The 23,605-nt window shown below is 39.8% G+C and overlaps 1 protein-coding gene across 5 annotated transcripts in view; it reads right to left on the bottom strand.

The window, feature by feature from the left end:
- The window catches only part of trappc9 (trafficking protein particle complex subunit 9), a 460,625-nt gene that overhangs the window by 334,977 nt on the left and 102,043 nt on the right, over nucleotides 1–23,605 (bottom strand). For all 5 annotated transcript variants that reach the window (XM_052023166.1, XM_052023170.1, XM_052023167.1 and 2 more), the window contains one exon: nucleotides 18,118–18,270. In XM_052023166.1, the coding sequence (XP_051879126.1) occupies nucleotides 18,118–18,270 (153 nt within the window). The remainder of the gene's footprint in view (nucleotides 1–18,117; nucleotides 18,271–23,605) is intronic.

The following is a 23,605-nucleotide window of genomic DNA, read 5'->3' as shown; positions in this document are numbered from 1 at the left end:
ATTTGCATGGATATGTGCACCACCAACAGCTGGCCTGACTAATGCTCCATTCACCATTAGTGCATCACGACTGCAGGATGTACGATCCACAAAATGCACCATTCATATAAACCGCAATTCATGAATTCTAACATTAAGGATAACAAAAACAGGAACATGGGAAAACTATTTCCAAGATCTCCTCCAAGTACAGCATGATTCCCTATATGAAAGGCTAGGCCACTCACATTTCCCATATTAATATCAGCAGTGTCATTGGTTCAGGGTCAAAATTTTAGCAAAAACATCATTTGAACTTAATTACACAGCACATAAGATTACTGCAACTTGATTACAATTGCTTTGTCTTTTTTTTTGGAATTTGCACCATGTTTAACCAATGTCCTAGATCTTGTGGTGAAATATCAGCTTTTCCCTGTTGTCAACCCCCACCTCCATTCAACTATAACACATTAGGGAAACAAAATGTCCTGACAACAGAGCACCTTGCCATAAAGGATATTGCCTACTCTCCTCAATTTCTGATTCTCCAAATCACTTCAGATAAATAATTTTGAACTCAACAGCAATGAGTAGTTTGCCACTAACTGTAACTTCTGGTCCAGTCATCATCACTCTCAAACACTCAAGAAATATTGAGAGCCCACTTTCCTGCTCATACGCTCAGGAGGAATAAGGCTAATGGATTGACCTGGTTACTGAGCTTATCACTTTTTTGTATAAAAATGGAGGAGAAAGGGAACAGCAGTAACAAGAGGCTGAATACAACAACCTACTACTGGTAAAAGGAAATATTGGAATTGGTTTATTATTGTCACTTGTACCAAGATACAATGAAAAACGTCTTGCATACAGTTCAATTTTCAGAAATTATACTTTTAACTTGAAATTTTATTAATCCTATTTTAATTCGTTACACAGATCAATTCATTACACAGTGCATTGAGGTGGTACAAGGTAAAACAATACAGAATGCAGAGTAAAGTGTTACAGCTACAGAGAAAGTGCAGTGCAGGCTGACAATAAGATGCAAGGTCATAACAAGGTAGATTGTGAGGTCAAGAGTCCACATCATCATATTAGGGAACAATTCAATAGTTTTATAACAGCGGGACAGAAGCTGTCCTTGAGCCTGGCTGTATGTGCTTTCAGGCTTTTGTATCTTTGGCCTAGTGGGAGAGAGAAGAGAGAATGTCCCAAATGGGTGCAGTCTTTGATTATGCTGGCTGCTTCACCAAGGCAGCAAGAAGTGTAGGCAGAGTCCCTAGAAGGAAGTCTGTTTTCTGATGTGCTGAGCTGCGCTCACAACTCTCTGCAGTTTCTTGCAGTCCTGGGCAGAGCAGTTGCCAAACCAAGCCGTGATGCATCCAGGTAGGATGCTTTCTATGGTGTACTGATAAAAGTTGGTGAGTGTCAAGGGGGACATACCAAATTTCTTTAGCCTCCTGAGGAAGTACAGGCGCTGGTGAGCTTTGTTGGCCGTGGCGTCTACATGATTTGACCAGGACAGGCTATTGTTGATGTTCACTCTGAGCAACTTGAAGCTCTCGACCCTCTTGACCTCAGCACCGTTGATGTCAACAGGTGTATGTGCACCACCCCTCTTCCTGAAGTCAATGACCAGCTCTCTTGTTTTGCTGGTATTGAGGAAAAGGTTGTTGTCATGACACCATGATACTAAGCTCTTTATCTCCTTCCTGTACTCAGACTCATCATTATTTGTGATACAGCCCACTACCATGGTATAATCTGCAAACTTGTAGATGGCATTAGAGCAGAATCCAGCCATGCAGTCATGAGTGTATAGGGAGTAGAGTAGGGGGCTGAGGACACAGCCTTGTGAGGCACCAGTGCTGAGAATAATTGTGCCAGGAACATTGTTGCCTATCCTTGCTGATTGTGGTCTGCTGCTCAGGAAGTCAAGGATCCAGTTGCAGATGGAGGTGTTGAGTCCCAGGTCTCGGAGTTTGGTGATGAGTTTGCTTGGAATTATAGAATTATTCACTAGTACTGTTAACTGTGCTTCTCCAATCACATAACATTTTGTGTCACAGTTTTATTTTAGAGTCCTGACATCGACACTGTTTTGCTATTGTTCTTGCCGATACACTATTAGCAACTGTTTTACCATAGCTTTTGATGTGTTGGATTAGGGTACAGATTGTTGCTTTTATTGTGTTTTTCCTTGTAGTTTTAGTTTTCTTTACATTTGCTTATATGTTTGTATAATCACCTGTTTGTCTGTAAACCTTTAGTAACTTCTATTATATTTGGTTCTATGCTTCTGTAGTTTCTTTGTCTGCAAAGCTGAAGTGTGACTCAGTCAGTAGCTGTTCACAGGTTTCTTATCTAAAACTGGTTCAGACCAGTTTGCAGTATAAAGGCAGAGCATGTGGCCAAGCTCTTAGTTATTTCTTTACTTGCCTTACTTGCTGGTACTGGATGACCCTGTCTGACCTGTAGTGTGATGAGCACCTAATAAAATGGCTGTAACCTTAAGACTTTTCCCTCATTCTTGACTTCCAAGGGACTTTCTGGACAACATCAACTCCAGATCTAATAGTTGGGTGCAGGGAATATGTTCCACAGAAACTTTCATGGCATATTCCCGTTTACAAAAATGGTGCAATAATGTGTAATTTCTCCATGTGATTTGGAGCTACTGTATGCTTTGACAAGAGATTTAAAAGCAGGGAAATGTCACATAAAAGATCTTTAGGATACCAATTTGAATTTATAAGATTCACTATGGACAAAAATATCCGCATTGCAAATGATTACTCCTTTCAAACTTCAAAAATTATACTCCAGAAATTGGTCTGCATTTCAGTCAGGTTTCCCAGAATATATTTTCCTACAACCATCAACGTTAGATGAAAGAGTATTACCTAGAGAGCAGGGTCTATTAAAGATAAAGTTGGCATGACTCAGTACTCATTTTTCAGCCAACTTTGCCATTAAATAGGAATAATTTCAAGTTGGAAGAATAATTTCAAGTTGGAAGAATAATTTCTGAAAATGGTTTTCTTCAAAAACTTTCAAGGGATGACTGATCAGCATTTATGTGCAAGGTTGAGAACTGGGTTAAATCCACTCAGCCTCACACTATGAACACCCTGTCACATGGCATATATGCACCTAAATTTGGAATAAAAACAGAAAATTATCTTTTCCCCCAAATGAAAAACCATTCTTAAATTATCTATTATATTATAATTTTAAAAGATAGATACAATCATATACTATCAAAAAAGCTTTACTTGAATTGAGTTTCAGCCGTGTAAAATTAATTTTCAATGTTGAAATCATGCATCTTCTATGACTAAGACAGCTATATTTCATACAGTACAAATATTACATTTATGATACCAATTAAATTTGTCAAAAGCAGATAAAAAGAATGTTCTGTTTTTCCTGTTTGTTAAAAGAAGCAACTTAGTAAAACCAATTCACTAAAAGGTAGATCTCAAAGACTTCTTTGGAGTGCCTTCAATTTCACCAATTATAATTACAGACTTCCATTTTTGAAACATCATTTGTTTGGCTGATTCAGATGAATGCATAAGCATTTAAATATCATTCAGAGCACAACACTATTAAATAATTTCACCAAAGCAACTTTTCTTCATCTTTTTTGATAAGGTAGCACTGTGGTCAAGTTACTGAACAAACAAAGGGGCTTAACTATTCATCCCAAGATAAGAACTTGAATCAAATCACACCTTAGGGGGATTAAAATCAAGCAATTAAATAAATTTGGAATAAGAGATAACATCATTAATAATGACCATTAAACCACCAGACAGCTGTAAAACTGCCATCTGTTTCACTAATAGAATTATGGAATGATATCTGCTCATTTACAACTCCAGACCTACCAACATTATTGATTCTTACCTACCACCTGAAATGGCCCAGCAAGCCACTCAGTTCAACAAGTAATTATAGACATTAAAATGATCTTTTCCAGCAATGACCACATCTTTGAACAAATGGAGAAAATAGCCCTTTTTTCCTGTCACGTTATCCCATAAAGAGCAATAATTATGCAGCTGCAAGTTAAAGCAGCCATATTCATTAAACAAACAATATTTGCAGTTAAAAAGGGAAAGCACATCTGGTTTCTGTGGTAATCAGTGCTACTCTCTATCCACAAGGAGAACAACATTCCTAATCAGAGAAACATGCATTTCCAGTAAAATTGTTTAAATATATTTTTGAAATATGTAATAGTCTACATGAATCAAAGATCAACAAAACATTCATCCTCAGAGTATACCTTACATATTAAATGCAATGAATTTTAAATCTGAAGAGCATTAAATTATGCCCAAGGAAATAATTAAAGCTGGCAAAAGCTTATATAGCCTGATGTTATTATTCTTTCTGCCTGCAAGATACATAGCAGTCAATAGTAATGTTTATTAGCTGTTGTTAAGCTATGCAAAATGTCAATGTTTTATTGCATTTAGTTGAAGGAACATCTATTTTTTTGTGAATAGAGATATCTCCAGCATTTGCAACACTCTTGATTACTGGTGATTAATGGTGTTATTTGCTTTCCTCTATCTCGAAGACTTTTGATATAAATATCCTCAAGAAACAAAACAGAATCATAAATAAAAACAAAGCAGGATGTTGATCATTGAACAGTCTGAGATAGCACAAAAACACTATTCAAAGATCACTTTAAACAATTTGAAATGACTGAGAACTTATCACAAAGGAAAAATGTTTCCATTGAAGAAATCTCTTCCCCTCACGCCTGTACTTTTCCCTCAGGTATTTCTCAATGATTTCATCTTTGGGTTCCTAAATGTTTTCATTTACTTGCTGCCCATGGACAATATCTGGAAACTAGTGTCAGTTTTAACCAAATGCTGATGGCACTCAGCTCAACTTTACCACCACCAATTCCCCTGACTGCTTCTCTCCATCTATACTATAAGATTGCTTGTTTGGCATCCAGTTCAAGACAAAAAAATTGTCTCCAATTCAATATTTGGTAAGTGATAGCATTCTGTTAACAAACTGCATACACTAGCCATGAACCCAGCCCTTTCCTCTGTCACTGGCTTAAACTGAGCAAGATTGAACATAGAACACTACAGCACAGTACAGGTCCTTCAGCCCACAATGTTGTGCCAACATTTTATCCTGCTCTATTATCTAACCCTTCCTTCCCACATGGTGCCCCATTTCTCTATCATTCATGTATCTATCTAGGAGTCTCTTAAATGTCCCTCATGTATCTGCCCCCACAACCTCTGCAGGCAGTGCGTTCCATGCACCCACAACTCTGTTTAAAAAAAACTTACCCCTGACATCCCCCTTATACCTTCCTCCAATCACCTTAAAATTACATCCCCGTGTTAGCCATTGTCACCCCAGGAAAAAGTCTCTGACTGTCCACTCGATCTATGCCTCTTATCATCTTGTACACCTCTATCAAGTCACCTCTCATCCTCCTCCTCTCCAAAGAGAAAAGCCCGAGCTCACTCAACCTATCCTCATAAGACATGCTCTCCAATCCAGGCAGCATCCTGGTAAATCTCCTCTGCACCCTCTCTAAAGCTTCCACATCCTTCCTACAATGAGGCAAGCAGAACTGAAAACAATACTCCAAGTGTGGTCTGACCAGAGTTCTATAGAGCTGCAACATCACCTCATGGCTCTTGAACTTAATACCCCGACTAATGAAGGCCAACATTCCATACGCCTTCTGAACAACCCTATCGACCTGCGTGGCAACCTTGAGGGATCTATGGACATGGACCCCAAGATCCCTGTTCCCCCACACTGCTAGGAGTCCTGCCATTAACCCTGTATTCTGTCTTCAAATTTGATCTCCCGAAGTGTACCACTCCACACTTTTCCAGGTTGAACTCCATCTGCCACTTCTCAGCCCAGCCCTGCACTATCAATATCCTGTTGTAATCTACAGCAACATTTTACACTATCCACACCACCACCAACCTTTGTATCAGCAGCAAACTTATTAACCCACCCTTCCACATCCTCCTCCAGGTTATTTATAAATATCACAAAGAGCAGGGGTCCCAGAACAGATCTCTGCGGAACACCACTGGTCACCAACCTCCAGGCAGAATATGCTCCATCTACCACCACCCTATCTTCTATGGGCAAGCTGATTTTGAATCCACACGGCCAAGTTTCCCTGGATACCATGCCTCCTGACTTTCTGAATAAGCCTTCCATGAGGAACCTTATCAAACGCCTTACTAAAATCCATGAACACCACATCCACTGCTCTACTTTCATCAATGTGCTTTGTTACATCTTCAAAGAATTCAATCAGGCTCGTGAGGCATGACCTGCCCCTCACAAAGCTATGCTGACTGTCCCTAATCAGCCCATGCTTCTCTAAATGCCCATAAATCCTCCGGTAATTTGCCCAACACTGAAGAAAGACTCACTTGTCTGTAATTCCCAGGGTTACCCCTGCTCCCTTTCTTAAAAGGAACAACATTTGCCACCCTTCAATCATCTGCAACTACTCCTGTGGCCAGTGAGGATGCAAAGATGGTCGCCAAAGGCGCAGCAATCTCTTCCCTCCCTTCCCGTAATAACCTTGGATATATCCTGTCCGGCCCCGGTGACTTATCTATCCTAATGTTTTTCAATAGTTCCAGCACATCCTCTTTCCTCACATCGACACGCCCTAGCATATCAGTCTATCGTACGTCATCCTCACAAACGTCAAGTTCTCTCTCTCTCTGATGAATACTGAAGCAAAGTATTCTTTAAGGACCTCCCCTACCTCTTCCAACTCCAGGCACATTTCCTCGATTATCCCTGATCAGTCCTACCCTCACTCTCGTCATCCTCCTATTCTTCACATACGTGTAGAATGCCTTGGGGTTTTCCTTGATCCTACTTGCCAAGGACCTCACACACCCCCTTCTAGCTCTAAGTCCATTCTTAATCTCCCTCCTGGTGACCTTGCTTGGCACTCTCGTCTTGTATTTGACCCCAAAAGTATACATCAGATCCCAAATTCACACCACAAAAGCACTCATTTTAACGTCTAACACAAGACAACTATACTATTAACTCACATACTTCTCTGCCAAAATCCTGATCTATGCCTTCAACTCTGCATGAATGTACTAGCTGGTTAATAGCTGCGACTAAAGAGTGCATTTCATGTTGGGTGCAGGAAATGCAAAATTCAAAGTAAATGAACCACATTCAAAATCCTAAATTCATCACAACAAATTTTATTCCCAATAGCTCCATAAGTCATCCTGATGAATATCCTGTCCATTGTGGAATGCATTAAATTTAGCACGACTTAAATATTTTAAATAGTAACACCAAAACCAACCATAGACCATACTGAATCTTTTTTTTCCACTTCAAGTACACTGAAGGAACAGTACAGGCTGAACTAGAAGTCATAGTTTATGGGTATGTCCATAATTACAGAAATATTTCCTCGAATTCAATTTAGAATTTCATTGCTCATATCACATATTTCCCACTGTCAATGGCAAACATCATAAAATTATTGACATTTTCCACAACATCCACATAGCTTTTCACCACTTCTAATGGAGAAATACTTAAAAGCAATATTTTTAACATGCAGAAATTTTAAAAGCATAGATAGTGAAACACAGGGATATAATTGCAGTAATTCCCTTCCAAGTACTTGCTAGCACGTTATTCTGATTATTTCTTTCTATCTCTACAGCATGGTTTTGCAGATGCTCACAGGACAAAGTTACATTTGAAGACCTTAGGTGAATAAAAGATATTTACCTTCTGATTCTAAGTACTGCGCACTCATTCAAGAACATGACAGATATCTAGTTATTATACTGTGTGATACAGACAAATAAGCCAATTAGCCCAATTGATCTATCATCTTACATTTCAATACTATTCTCTCACATGCTTATCTAGTTCTCTCTTAAATGCATCTAAGTTATGTATCAGCCTGTTCGGTCTTATTTTCTAGGTATAACTTCACAATTCTGCTGTCATCTATGTAACTTTTGTTTTAAATTAGTATTTAATAAGCTGACTCAGAGTTACTGATTCATAAATAAAAAATAAGATTCAACGTGGTGTAGGGCTTTACACTGAAGCTCAAGACGAAGTGTATGAAACACATTAAAACCTGTAAATAGTGGATGATGATTCTTCATCATCTACACATACAGGCATCAATGCAAACATATCCAAATAGATACATGCCTGGGAATGTTGACAGTTTACACAATTACTTTAGTCAGACCTTGAACAATATATGTTGCCATCACATGGTCTTAAACAATTCAGGCCCCAAGGGTATGCTGACAGTAAGTTGAATCCGGAGCTGTGAAAACCGATGAAAGATAATTCCCAAAAATTTGTGCTTTCCACAGTAAAAGAGCAATGTACAGTGGTGCATCAACCCCTCAGAGTATCCCACAGTACTTCTTAGTTGATAGAATCGTTGTATGAACACATTATGTCGTATTCATTGGCTCACATGTGGATTCCACTTTTAGATAGGACCTGAATTAAGATACATTCAAATGGACAGCCAGCTTACACATCAACTTTTTTAAAAAATACAAGAATTGTACTTAACTGTTTGCATTCAAAGAATGACTTGTAAATGGAGTTTCTGCTCTATTCAACTACCTCCCTGAAGCAAACAGGTCTTTTCCCACACAAAGGAGCAATTACTCTGCAAAGGTACTTGATCAGCTGTAAAGTGCTTTGATACATCACATGGTCATAAAGATGCAATACAAATGAGATTCTTTTTCTTCCTCTGCAAGATCATTATGATTGGGTCACTTCCACAATCTGGGAGAACAAGCCATCATCACCTTTGTCTCAGCTCCATTCTAACCTCACTAGAAATCTCTCAGCAAGGGTGGTCATATTTTCATTGACCCTGAATGTGTGATTTAAATATGTGGAAACTGCCAGTTTTCAGTTGTAGACCATGGAACTGACAGCAGATTCTGTCATTTGCACTTGCACAGTTAAACACTGAAACTCAAGTTGCTGTAAGTGTCACCCTGCTCATGCATAAGTGATGATGCAATCCTTACCAATGCAATCAAGGAATAACTGACCTGACATGAACGAAGCACATTATTCTTGCTGTAGAAAATGTTTTTTTTAAAAATGGGTTGTGACTGACTACATTAAACCATTATTACTGATGGACAACTCCACTGAAAACCAATTGTGTGTATATAGTGTCCAAAATTACATTTTTCAAACTAATCACAATCAAAATCAATTCTTATTTAATGATAAATCAGTCTTCTACCACGATTCATATGTCCATAAAAATCTTCATTTTGATCTGTGGAAAATGTTTAAAAAGTTATTTAAAAAATCAAGCTTTTTATTTCACATGGCAGAATTCATTTCCTCAGCCAGCTAAATGAAATCCAAATTGGTAGATGTAACAATTGCCCTAAAAAAATAGCAAGACATTAAGTAATGAAAGACATCCTTACTAACGTACATGGTGAACTTCTGTTGATTCTTAGAGGTGGCTTCTGTCACTGACTAGAAAAAACAAGCCTTCATAATTGTGATCAGTAGCCATATAGGCCAGTCCTCCTACTCAGTACAGGATAGCACAAAAAAGACGTTTAGGCCATCCGGCACAACGAGCCTTCTCTGCCATTCATTAAAATTAAGGCTAATCTTCCGGCTCAGTTTCATTTTCCTGCACTTTCACACCATTCCCAGATTCCCTTTATGTTCAGAAATATATCACTCACTATTTTGAATGAACACAATGACTAAGCCTCTCTAGCTGCAGTGGGCAGAGAGTTTCAAAGGTTCACCACCCTCTGAATGAAGAAATTTCTCCTCAGTAAATGAAAATCAAACAGCTGCAGATGTTGGAAATTTGAAATTGGAACAGAAAATGCTAGAAACCCAGCATTTCAGACAACACATCTGAAAAGAGAAACAAAGTTAACATTTCAGGTCAAAGACCCTTCATCTCAGCCCTCAATCTACTTCTTACTTTCAGTGTGCTCCCTGATCGCAGACTCGTCAGTCAAGGGAAAACTCCTCTGCCCATCAATCCCTTTAAGAATTTTCTGTTTCAATGAGATCTCCAAGTTGATCTCTCATCTGACAGCAAACCCACCACTCCTGAAAGCAGTCTAGTGAATCTTCACTGCATTCTTTCTATAGCAAAAAGCACAAATGGAGCACAAAAGCAAAAATGTCCAGATGAAGGGAGTCTCAACCCGAAATGTTGACTGTCCATTTCCCTCCATAGATGCTGCATGACCCACTGAGTTCCTCCAATGCTTTTTGTGTGTTGCTCCAGATTCCGGAATCCGCAGTCTTGTGCCTTCATAGCAAAAATATTGTTTCTTCTGTATGGAGACCAGAACCATGGATAACACTCCAGATGCAGTCTCAAGGCCCCATACAATTGCAATAAGACTTCCTTACTCCATTAATCAGATTTTCTCATAATGAAGGCTGACATTTATCTTCTCAGTTGCACACTTTTTTTATTCATGTACAATGACACCCAGATCCATCTGAACATAAACACCTTTCAGGTCTCTCACCATTTAATAAATACTCCACTTTTCCCTATTAAAATGAACAACCTTGCATTTTTCCCCACAATATATTCCATCTGCCATTCACTTAACCTGTCCATTACCTGAAACTTCTTTGCACCCTCCTCCCAGCCCCCAGCTTTGGATCATCAGCATACCTAGAAATATTATACAATTCCCTCAGCCAAATTATTGATTTAGATTGCAAGCAGCTAGGATCCCAATTCCTTGATACACCCCACTAGTCTCTGCCTTCTAACCTGAAAGTGACCCATTTATCCCCATTGTTTTCCATCCAGTAACCAATATTCAGTCCATGCAGTACATTGCCTCAATATTTAACTATGCAGTTGTAAATAATAAAATTATCAACCTGAGTACAATTGAAAACTAGTTTCCATGCCATTATTATAAACACATATTTAGAACCAGTGAAATTATACATCCACTCTTGCAGAGAGAGTTCGAGTGAGGATAGAATGGAGAAAATATTCAAAACAAATGATGGTCTTCCAGATAGTGGAAGTGACCAAATTGTAACGATCTTGCAGAGGTTAAAAAGACTCACATCGGCATTGCAACTTTATGACCTATGTTGTGAAGAGCTTCACAGTCAGACAAGTACTTTTGCACTGTAATTGCTACTACATGAGAAAATATCTGTTACTTCAAGGAAGCAGTTAAATAAGCCAAGAGCTTCAACTGCAAGTTATTCTCCAAATGCAAATAGAAATACACAATACCTGTATTTCTCTTTAAAAAAAGCTATCATATAAATTATCTATCCAGGTGATTGTTCAATTATCTCTTAGGTGCCACATCAAAAAGCCTTCTGAAAGTTTAAAATATTCCGAATCCTCTGCATCTTGCTTATCTATTCTGCTAATGACTAAAATAAACTCAAGTAGGTTTGTCAAGCATGGCTTCCCTTTCATAATACGATTGGATAGAGTCAAAATGCATTCAAGTATCCTGGTTCCACTTCCTTAAAAATACTCTTGCAGAAGGAAGGTTAACTGGTCTGCAGTTGACCATTTACTTTCTCTCTCCTTTAAATAGTGGGGTTATATTTTGCTGCTTTCCAATCTGTAGTTTTCCACCATTTTCAGGGCATTTTGTGTCTTCAAAAGCAACAGTTAATTTGTGTCTTTCCATGGCTATAATGTCCAAGTTTTATTCTGGTATGACAGATTTTCATTTGCATCAAGATGATGGAGTATTCAGAAATTGAGATGAATATCAAAAGATGTGTATATGTGAGGAGTGGCAGGTGGAGACAGCAGGGAGTGGAGTGTTGGATAGCCAGAAATCCTAGTTTTAACTTTACAACATACATCTTATCAATAATAGTCTGACTTCTGTGTTGAGAGCCCTATCATTTGGGGTTCACTTCAGTTGGGTGGAAAAGACTCTGGAACAGACCACAGCCGGAGGGAGCTTCAGTGCACATTGCAGACAGAAGAACTTAAGGGCTGGTAGGGGAACATCCATGCTGTTAAGGCCCTGAAATTTCCATCTCCTCCCTCAAACTAATGTGTTTCTAAAACTGGGTCGATCCAGATGCTCCTATAAAATTTGCAGAGGGCCATAGCAGAAGCTTATCAAACTACTTCAGTTTCCAGTGTGAAAGCGTTATCATTCATCTCACACCGGTTTTGTGCTCCGATGTATGTGATGATATTTAATACATAATCTGATGTATATTTCATGACACCGTGTGTGTGGTGAAGAACTTTTGTTTAAGACAACTATTTTAATCAGAAATACCTTGCAGAGATTTGAAATGAGCAAGAGATATACAGATCACAAGCCTCAAATTGCTTAGTATGCAATCTTTAGCTGCAAAAGTGATCTGAGGGTTGCAGATCTGTTGGTTTTAAGAGTTGCTCGAAATTCAATGATTATATATCCTTAAACCAAAACCTTAGGCATTATTCAGACAAGATTTTCAATTACATTTATGGAAATATGTCAGCTTTTGGATCAATTTGTTTAATGCTAGTAGCTGGTGCTAATAAACAAACAATCATGGTGCACACCAAATCCTTGAAATACAATGACCCACAGAGAGCATTACCAACTGTGATGCAGATGCTATAGATGTATTGAGAAAATTTGCAATGATTGTAGATTTAGAATTTTTATGTTCTACTATGTTCTTTTATTGATTCTTGCCCCAATTATGTAGTTAATATTTTCCTTAAATCCTTTTTCAGCAATGAACTAATGCTGGTATTTCTAGCACCAGCATCACTATTATTTCATTCTATCTTGCTCGGCTTCACTCTGCAGCCTTTTCACATCTTTGACACCAAATATCAATTTTATAGATCCTTCTCAGTGACTGCAAATATTGGTATTGCTATATTATTATCACTTATACCAAGGTACAGTGAAAAACTTGTCTTGCACACCGATCACACAGGTCAATTCAATACACAGTGCAGTTACATTGAGCTACTACAGAGTGCATTGATGTAGTACAGGTAAAAACAACGACAGTACAGAGTAAAGTGTCACAGCTACAGAGAAAGTGCAGTGCAATAAGGTGCAAGGTCACAACAAGGTAGATCGTGAGGTCATAGTCCATCTCATTGTCTAAGGGAACCGTTCAATAGTCTTATCACTGTAGGGTAGAAGCTGTCCTTAAGTCTGGTGGTACGTGCCCTCAGGCTCCTGTATCTTCTACCCGATGGAAGAGAAGAGAGAATGTCCCGGGTGGGTGGGGTCTTTGATTATGCTGGCTGCTTCACCAAGACAGCGAGAGGTAAAGACAGAGTCCGAGGGGAGGCTGGTGTCCGTGGTGCGCTGGGCTGTGTCCACAACTCTGCAGTTTCTTGCGGTCCTGAGCAGAGCAGTTGCTGTACCAAACTGTGATACATCCAGGTAGGAAGCTTTCTATGGTGCATCAGTAAAAGTTGGTGAGAGTCGAAGAAGACAAAGCAAATTTCTTTAGCCTCCTGAGGAAGTAGAGGCGCTGGTGAGCTTTCTTAGCTGTGGCATCTTCGTGATTTGACCAGAACAGGCTGTTGGTGATGTTCACTCCCAGGAAGTTGAAGCTCTCAACCCTCTCGACCTCAGTACCATTGAGGTAGACAGGTGCATGTACACTGCCCCCTTTCCTGAAGTCAATGACCAGCTCTTTTGGTTTGTTGACATTGAGGGAAAGGTTGTTGTCATAACACCATTCCATTAAGCTCTCTATCTCCTTCCTGTACTCCACCTCATTGCTGTTTGAGATACGGCCTACAATGGTGGTATCATCTGCAAACTTGTAGGTGGAGTTAGAGCAGAATCTGGCCACACAGTCATGAGTGTACAGGGAGTAGAGGACTGAGGACGCAGCCTTGTGGGGCGCACCAGTGTTGAGAGTAATCGTGCCGGAGGTATTGCTGCCTATCCTCACTGATTGCGGTCTGTTTGTTAGAAAGTCAAGGATCCAGTTACAGAGGGAGGTGTTGAGTCCTAGGTCTCAGAGTTTGGTGACAATCTCCCCTCTCATCATATGATTGTTTTATAAAATTATTTTATTTGCAACTATAAACAAGATTGTTCCTTGTTTAAGGTTGGTTAAAATGTATACCAACTATCAAGGAGCAAAACTAATTCCCCACCCAGAAAACTCAAGCTAGAGTCTGGGATAGCAGCAATCTGCAAATCAGAAAGGGGCTGTAATATTCTTGTTAAGCTCCAGGAAATCTCTGGAAGACACAAACTAAGCCAAGTTCTCCATCAGTTACGCATCAACAAATAATTCAAGGACAGTTGAACAACATCCAATACCAGAAACAATGCAGAACAAATTGCATTATTCTTGTGAAGATAGTAGCCCACAAGATAACTCAAATCTTTTCATCAAAATGTCTTCCCTTTCAAACTGGCGTATTGCTATTTGTGGGGTGCCACAAGGCTCAATACTTAGTTCTCAGCTATTTGTAATTTAAGTTAATTAGTTACATGAGAAAAACTGAGCATAACCCATCAAAGCTTATGGACAATGTGAAGCAAGCAGTGGAAAAATGGATGTCTGCAAAAGTCTGTCCTCATTATCCACAAGGGATAGGAGCATGGACTTGCTGCAGATAAAATAAAAACCATGAATGTCACAGAGGCCGTTACCTTGGTATCATTTACACAAATATGCCTTAATGTACTAATGCTTTTAGAATATTATAAGCATTAATACATCTAAATACTTAATATTAACAAACCACTTCTACTGAAACATTCAAGAAGTGATTGGTTTTGAAGTTACAAGGTGCAGCTGTGTAATAAAAAACTGCTCGCTATTAGAATAGGGAGCCACTTCACACAAGTGGACTGGAAACTAATAACCATGCTTAAAAGGACAATAATTGGCTCCTCAGTGTGCAGATAAATAAAGATATGTTCAAAAAAATTCAAGATAGGGCCTGGGGCTCTCCTTGCAAGTACTCAGATAGATAATGAGGACTGAGTGTAGATAATAATTGAGCAGATTGGAAGACGGCAGACAGAGAAATACAAATTATTACCCTTGCCAGGAAGAACAGAAAAAATATTCCTAAATGGCAAGAAACCATTAAACTTATAAATAGCTTACGAGCTGTAGAAGCTCTATATACAGGTGTGGACTAAAATTAACAAAATTCACATTTATCTTAAGTGGGATGAGAGCACCCTTATTTCCTTACAATAGATGAAAGGGGTCCTCCGGTGAAAAAGCTGAATTGAGGGAGGCTAATTACAATGGTATTAAGCAGGAGTTAGAGAAAAAAAAGATTGGGGGTGGATGCTATTTGAGGGTAAATCCACATCTGATATATAGGAATCCTTTAAAAACCGGTTGATTGGAGTTCAGGATCAGCAGGTTACTTAGACAATGAAAGATCAAGTTGGCAAGTTTTGGGGACCTTGGATGACAAGACAAATTGCAAGTATAGTCAAAAATAAAAACATATGCAAGCTTTAGGAAGCTGAAAGAACTTAAGCAAGAAAGGGGCTAAAAAGGGGCCATGAAATGTCCTTAGCAACTTAAGGATTAAAGAGAATCACAAGGTATATCAGGAGCACAAGGGCAGCCAGGGAAAGAGTAGATCCACTCAAGGACAAAGGAGGGATTTATGCATGGAAGTAGAGGAAGTGGATGAGGTCCTTAATAAGTACTTTTCATCGGTATTCACCAAAAAGGATATGAATGATGCTGACATCAGGGAGGGTTATGTTGATATTCTACGGAATGTCAATATTAAGGATGAGGTGTTGAATGTCTTGAAAACATTAAGGTGGATAAGTCACTGGGGCCTGATGGGATCTATCCCAAGATACTGAAGGAAGCAAGAGGTTGCTGTGACCTCAGATTTTTGTATCGTCTTTAGCCACAGGCAAGATGTTAGAGACTGCAGAATAGCCACTATTATTCCTTTGTTAAAAGGGCAATTGGGCCAAACCAGGAACTTACAGGCAAGTGAGCCTAACATCTGTGGTAGGGAAATTATTGGAGATGGTTCTTATGAACAGGATTAACTCTTATTTGGAAAAGCATGGACTTATTAGCATGGCTTTGTGCAGGGGAGGTGCTGTCTCACAAATATAATTGAGTTTTTTTTTTGAGGAACTGGCAAAGATAAGAGTAGAGCAGTGGATGTTGTCTATCCAGACTGTATCAAAAGCTTTAGTGAAGTCCATCATGGGAGGCTGGTCCAGAAGATTAAGACACATGGAATCCACAATGAGTTGTTAAGTTGAATACAAAATTGGCTTGGTCATAGAAGACAGAAGGTAAAGGTAGATGGGCGCTTCTCTGACTGGAGATCTGTGACCAGTCGTGTTCCACAAGGATCAGTGCTGGGACCTCTGTTGTTTGTATTTGAATGAAAACATAGGTGGTTTGATTATGAAATTTACAGATGTCCAAACAAAAACAACAAAATTGGTGGAGCTGTTAAGGTTATCAGAGAATACAGCGGAACACCAATCAGATAGCAATGTGGGTGGAAAAACTGCAGATGGAATTTAGACCAGACAAGCACGAGGTGATGCATTTTACGAAGTCAAATGCAGGAGGAAAATATACAGTAAATGGCAGGACCTTCAAAAGCATTGATGTACACAAGGATCTTGGGGTGCAAGTCCATAACTCCTTGAATGTGGCAACACAAGTGGATAGAGTTGTAAAGTTGTATGGCATGCTTGCCTTTAGGAGTCAGGGCAGTGAGAATAAAAGTTGGGAGTATTGTGTGCAGCTCTAGTCGCCACACTACAATAAGGATGTGGATGCTTTGGAAAAACTGAAGTAGAGGCTCACCAAGATGTTGCCTGGATTGGAGTGTATTAGCTATAATGAGAGGTTGGATAAACTTTGTTTTCTCTGGAACACCAGAAGCCGAGGGGCAGCCTGATAAAAGTATATAAAATTATGAGAGGCAAAGATACGGTAGAGTCTCTTACCCCAGGGTGGAAATCTCAGACACTCAAGGGCATTGCTTTAAGGTGACAAGGGGCCACAAAGTCTCCTGCCTATCCCTCTAACAATCGAGTCTCATCACTGCAGCTCTCCTTGCCTCCACCTCCCCCGCTCTGCATCAGAGCCACAGACCTGGCTGTTACTGCTGCTGCTCTCTTCTGAAAGGCCATCTCCCCCCCACCCACCCCACTCCCAAAAGTACCCAAAATAATATACTTGTTAGTAAAGGGAATAGCCACAAGGGAATCCTGCACTCCCTGTTGGTCCCCTCTACCTTTCCTGGTGGTCACCCAACTACTTACTGCCTGTACCTTTGGTGTAACCACCTCACTGAAGCTCCTGTCTATGATGCACTGAGCTTCACAGACGCTCCTGAGCAAGTCCACTGTAGCTTCAGTTGCTCGTGCAATCAATCAGGAGCTATAGCTGGACATACTTCCCACACTCAAGGGCTTTAGAGAACAAGGAAGATCAAGGATAGTTCTCCTCAGAACTAAAGCAGTTGAGAGTGGATTTGAAAGAAGTGTTTGAGATCATGAAGGATAGAGACAGACTAGACAGAGAAATTGTTCTCTTGTCAGAAGAGCCAATAACCAAGGTTAATTGGATCAAGATAATTAGCAAAAGAACTATAAATAATTATGTGAGAAAAAAAAACTTTAAATGCAGCATGTGGTTAGAGTCTGGATTGAAGTAGCAGGGTAGTAGTGAGAGCAGATTCATTTGCAGTACTCAAAGTATCTGAATAAGTATCTGAAAAGATAAAAATTACAGGGCTAAGGGAAAAGGATGGACAAGTGAAATTAATTGCATCTCTTTTACGTAGAGACAGTATAGATGCGACTAGCTGAATGGACTCCTTCCATGCTATAACCATTCTAAAATTCCTACCGTAGCTGCCTCCATTGTGTACACCTGCAATAAATAATCATTTTCCTGGAACCAGAAAGTACAACACAAATTACATTGCATGATCCTAAACAGCTGTAGAAATGTGAAAATCCATTCTCTAAATTTCTGTTCATATTTTCCAAAACCTTTAAGAACTGAATCATAATCAACTAATTTTGGATTCATCACAACTCTATTTAACATTGACCTTACCATCATTCAGATCCTGAAGTAGACTTTCTTGACATGAGAAGTCCAGTTTCACTTGTATGTTAAGAGTGAAATAAGCAACCTTCCCAGATTCAAGAGGTAACTGCGAAAGCAATTCTTCTAAGTTCCAGGTCAGAAAATCAGCATTCAATTTTTCTGTAGAAGACCACAAATTTTGATTTACAAATCACCAGAACATTAACCGATAAATTGTTAATAATCAGATATCATTCAATGAGGAGCAAAAAACTAATAGCTGGAGGAACTCAGCAGGTCAGGCAACATCTTTGGAGGCAGAGAGATAGTTGAAGTTTTGGGTTGAGACCCTGCATCAGCACCAAGAGAGGAGAGGAAAGATTGCCAGTATTGAGAGAGTGGTGAGGCAGGAGCTGGCAGGCAACAGGTGCAACCAGATAAGGAGGGATATGATGGAGCCTGGAAAGGGGAGGAGAGGGTGGAGGTAGAGACAGAGGCTGGAAGGTGCTAAGTGGAGACAAATTCTAGAAACTAATAAGTATTGTGATAAGCGGAACCAGATAAGGGAGAGATGACAGCCAGATGGAACCAGTCAGGGGAGGAGATAGGAGATCCAGTAGGGTTAAGCATGGATGGAACCAAATGGAGGAGGGGAAAGAAACTGGGCAAAGTGGTGGGGAGGCTGGAAAGAGGAGAGGGTGAGAGATCGTGGGTGGATCAGGAGGAGAGAGAAAGCAACATGGGGGTGCCGGTTACTTGGAATTGGAAAATTCAATAGCAACACACAAAAAGCTGGAGGAACTCAGTGGGTCAGGTAGCAACTTGAGGTTCACCAGGTTGATTTCACAGATGAGGAGGTTAGCCTATGAGGAGAGGTTGAATCGCCTGGGACTATACTTGTTGGAATTCAAAAGAATGAGAGAGGATCTTACTGAAACACAAAATTATGAAAGGGACAGAAAAGATAGAGGCAAAAAAGTTGTTTCCACTGGTGGGAGAGACTAGAACTAGGGGACATAGCCTCAAGATTCAGGGGAGTAGATTTAGGATGGAGATGAGGAGGAACTGCTTTTACTACAGAGTAGTGAATCTGTGGAATTCTCTGCCCAGGGAAGCAGTAGAGGCTATATCATTAAGTATATTTAAGATATTTATGAGTTACATGTACATCAAAATACACAGTGAAATGCATCTTTCTGTGTTACTGAGTATGTGCTGGGGGCAGCCTGCAAGTGTTGCCACTCTTCTGGCGCCAACATCGTTTGCCCACAACTCCTAACCTGTCAGTCTTTGGAATGTGGGAGGAAACCTACACAGACACACTGGGAAAACATACAAACTCCTTACAGACAGCAGCAGGAATTGAACCCAGGTCGCTGGCGTTGTAATAGCGCAAGACACAGCTAAATAGATTTTTGCATAGTAGGGGATTTAAGGGTTATGGGGAAAAGGCAGGGAGGTGGAGCTGAGTCCATGGCCAGATCAGCCATGATCTTATTGAATGGCAGAGCAGGCTCAAATGGGCCAGATGGCCTACTCCTGCTCCTATTTCTTATATTCATCTATGGAGGGAAATGGACAGTCGACTTTTCAGGTCGAAACCCTTCATATGAATTGAAAGATAGAGGGGAGATGGTATAAAAATGTAGAAAGAAGGGGTGGAGCAGGACCTGGCAGGCAATAGGTCGATTCCAGTGAGGGAGGAGGGTGATGAGCAGGTGAGGGAGGGGAGTGGGAGGTGCCAGAAGTGATAGGTGGAAGTAACAAAGGGCTGAAGATGATGGAATCTCATATGATTGGGTTGGAATGAGGTACTGTTCTTCTAGTTTGCATTTGCCCTCACTCTGACAGTGGAGAAAACTGAGGATGGACAGGTCAGTGTGGAAATAGAAAGTCACCCTCACCTCTTTAAACCGGTTATTTCCCCACTACACTCTCAATCCTGATGCACAGTCTTCATCTGAAACATCAATTGTCCTTGTGCATACACAGATGCTGTCTGATCGACTGAGTTCCTCCAGCACTTCATTTTTTTTGCTCCAGATTCCAGCATCTATGTTCTCTTCTATCACTATTAACAATGTACCATTATGAATTCAAAATGCTGAAATTCAGCTTGGTTTAAACCAATTTGTTACTATCTGAACACAACTAGCATTGCAGATATGCTAAATTATTATTTTTGTTTCTATAATATTTATTTTGGATCTACAATAGAATATCAAAATTTGGATTCTAAGCAAAAAATCACCATCTCAAAAGAATTGAAAATTCAAATTGTCCATCAAGGGTCTGGTAGCATTAGGTCTAGATGTTGCAACAAATTGCTTTGTTTGCTATATCATCCAATAACTCAATAACACTATCCAAATGGCATATATTACAAAAATTGTCACAATATGTAGGCCATTATTTAATCCTTGAACATGGCACCAAAAGTTCTGATATTGACACCTTGTAAAGGAGTCCAGGCTAGAAGTTTCAAACTTGAAGTATTCTACCAGGTACAAACAAGTCACAGGGATGGTATTTGATTTTCTCAACTTAATTCATCCCCCATAACCCTATATGCCCCATCAAACCATCAACTTGCATTCTCATAGTATCCAACATTTAGGAAGGACAGAAATTATGAGGACAAGCAAAGCACTGAAAATACAGGAGGACTAAGGACAGCACCAAATGATAATCGAAGTTCAAAAGAACGGTAGAATCAATATGGGTAGAAGAAAACTGACAAAAAAAAAAACAGGTGGATGGTTTAAAGCCCCCAACAACAGCAACAAAAACAGATTAACAATCAAGAAATAAGTGAAGCTTGTAGACCTGATGATAGCAGTGTTCCGTACACCCGCTTCCCTTGTACCCCCTCAACAGTCCAGGTAGTGGGCTCAAAAGGTGTCATTAGAATAGTCCAGACAAACCCATATAATGTATAAAAACCAAGTCTAAATATCTGAGAGAGAAATTTATTGCTTATTTAATGAAGCTGAACTCGCAACTTCATTTTACTAAGCTGAGTTGATGACACCACTGACGTTGGACAAATCACGGGTGATGAGTCAGCTTACTGGAGTGAGCTAGGACACCTGGTTTAGTGGTGCCACAACGACAATCTTTCACTCAACGTCAGTAAAACTAAAAAGCTGATTGTTGACTTCAGGAAGGGGCTTTAAATTCCAGAGCATTAACATATTTGATGACCTGTCCTGGACCCAGCACATAGATGCAATCACAAGAAAGGTGCACCAATTTTTTTTTTAAACTTTCTTAGGAAGTTAAGGTGGTTCGGTTTGTCACTGAACATTCTAATAAATTTCTCCAGATGTACTGTTGGAAGTATTCTCATCGGTTGCATCATAGTCTGGTATGGCAATTCAAATGTGCAGGAATGCAAGAAGCTGCAAAGAGTAGTGGACTCAGCCAATATATCACAGGTATATCCCTCCCCACCATTTGTACCTACAAGAGGAGCTACCTCAAGGCAGCAACATCCAAAGATCCCCACCATCCAAGCCATAGAAACTTCTCACAACTACCATCGGGCAGAAGGTACAGAAGCCTGAATTCCCCACCGCCAGGTTCAAGAACAGCTACTTCCCTTCAACCATTCGGTTCTTGAACCAATCAGCACAACACTAATCACTGCAGTCTCGCAATACTCTGACCACTTTGCACTAAAATGGATTTTGTTTTGTTTTTTGTTCTGAGTTGTGGTCTCTCTTGTAAAAATTGTGTATAATTTATGTTCATGTTTTTCTTGTGAATGCTGCCTATGTGATACTATGTTCCTGTGATGCAGCTGCAACTAAGTTTTTCATTGCACCTGTGCATACGTGTACTTGTGCAATATGACAATAAACTCCACTTTGACGGAGTATTTCTCAAATATTTTATCTCCAGCCATTATTCCAGCACAAATTCTGAACATTACAATTAAAATTTTAAAAGTGATACATCTTGCTATAATTGGAATTAATAATTTTTTAATTTTTGTGCTGGGGTTGAGAATATGCTGCACTCATCTTTTGAATGATGTACATATGCAAGATTTGTCTCCACCTGCAGCAGTTACAGATTTGCATTTCAGGGCTGGGTAGCAGCCTGGGTTACTATCATCTCTTTGAGGCTAGGAAATTTGTGGATAACATGTGGTCACATTGCAGCTTCTGTACATGTAGGCAGAGGGAATATGGGTGACTAGCAGACTGACGAGGAAGAAAAGACAAAGCTTTCTCCAATTGACCTTTCCTTTTGGACACTACTAGTTTGATGGTACCTTGGATGAGTGTAGTCATGGCCAGGAGCATGGTATCTCCATTGGCTCAACTACACAGAAGAGGAAGAGTAAAATAGCAATAATGATAGGGGATTCAAAACATCAATGGCCAGACAGGTGATTCTGCAGTTGTAGATGTGACTTCAGCATGATATGTTACATTGATAGGATCGTGGATGTCACTAAACAGCTACAGAGGATCCTGAAAAGAATCCATGAACAGTCAGAGGTTATGGCCCATATCAGTACTAACAATGTGGATAGAAAAGGGAATGAGGTGCAACAGAGAGTTTAGGGAGCTGGGGAAGACATTAAAAGGCTGGACCTCAAGAAGCTAATAATCTCAGGAAAGGGTGAATGCACACAGTCTTTTTCCCCCAGGGACAGGGAAACAAGAACCAGAGGGCAGAGATTTAAAGTAAGGGGAGAGATGGAACAGAAACCTGAGGGTGGTCTGTATATGGAATGAGCTGCCAGAGGAATTGGTTGAGACAGGTAGATTGACAACATTTAAAAGGCACGGGATAGGTTCGTGGATAGGAAAGAATTAGAGGATATGGGTCAAACGTGGTCAAATGGAACTAGCTTAGATAGTCATCTTAGTCAGCATGAACAGGTTGGGCCGAAGGGCCTGTTCAGTGTTGTATGATTAACTTCCAGTACCACATGCTAATAAGTATAGAAATAATGAAATGCAGATGAAAGTGTGGCTGGAAAGAGTGCAGGAGAGAGTATGTTTCAGATTTCTGAGACAGTGGAACAGTTTCGGGGTCAGGCAAGATTTATACAAGTTGGACAGGTTGCAACTCAGCAGATTTGGGATCAACATAGATGCAGGGGCTTGCTGTAGCTATTGTGGGGGTGGGGAAAGAAGGGGTTTAAGAAGCTAGGCAGGGTTAATGGGAACTTCAAAAGAGAATTTGGGAAAGATAATCAAAGCAGGAAGGGGAGAATTCAAAAAGCAGCAAAGTCAAGCAGCAAAATGGCTCAAATAATTACAAAATTAAATGCACTATATATGAATGTTTCAGCAATCACAATGAATCACAAAGAATTAATGGCACAAATTAAATAGTTACAATCTCATTGCCATTATGGAAACATGATTGCAGAAGGACTGACAACAAGGAAAAGTAGGTGCTGGAGCACTAATAATGAGAGATCAGTTCAATAGAGAGATACGATCTCAGCTTGACAGACCATAATGTAAACTAGAATCAATTTGGCTTGAGTTAA

Source organism: Pristis pectinata, chromosome 9 (genome assembly GCF_009764475.1).
Source record: "Pristis pectinata isolate sPriPec2 chromosome 9, sPriPec2.1.pri, whole genome shotgun sequence".
Classification (NCBI taxonomy): Eukaryota; Metazoa; Chordata; class Chondrichthyes; order Rhinopristiformes; family Pristidae; genus Pristis; species Pristis pectinata.
The sequence above is the reverse complement of the archived record's forward strand: the minus strand, read 5'-3'. Positions and strand labels throughout refer to the sequence as shown.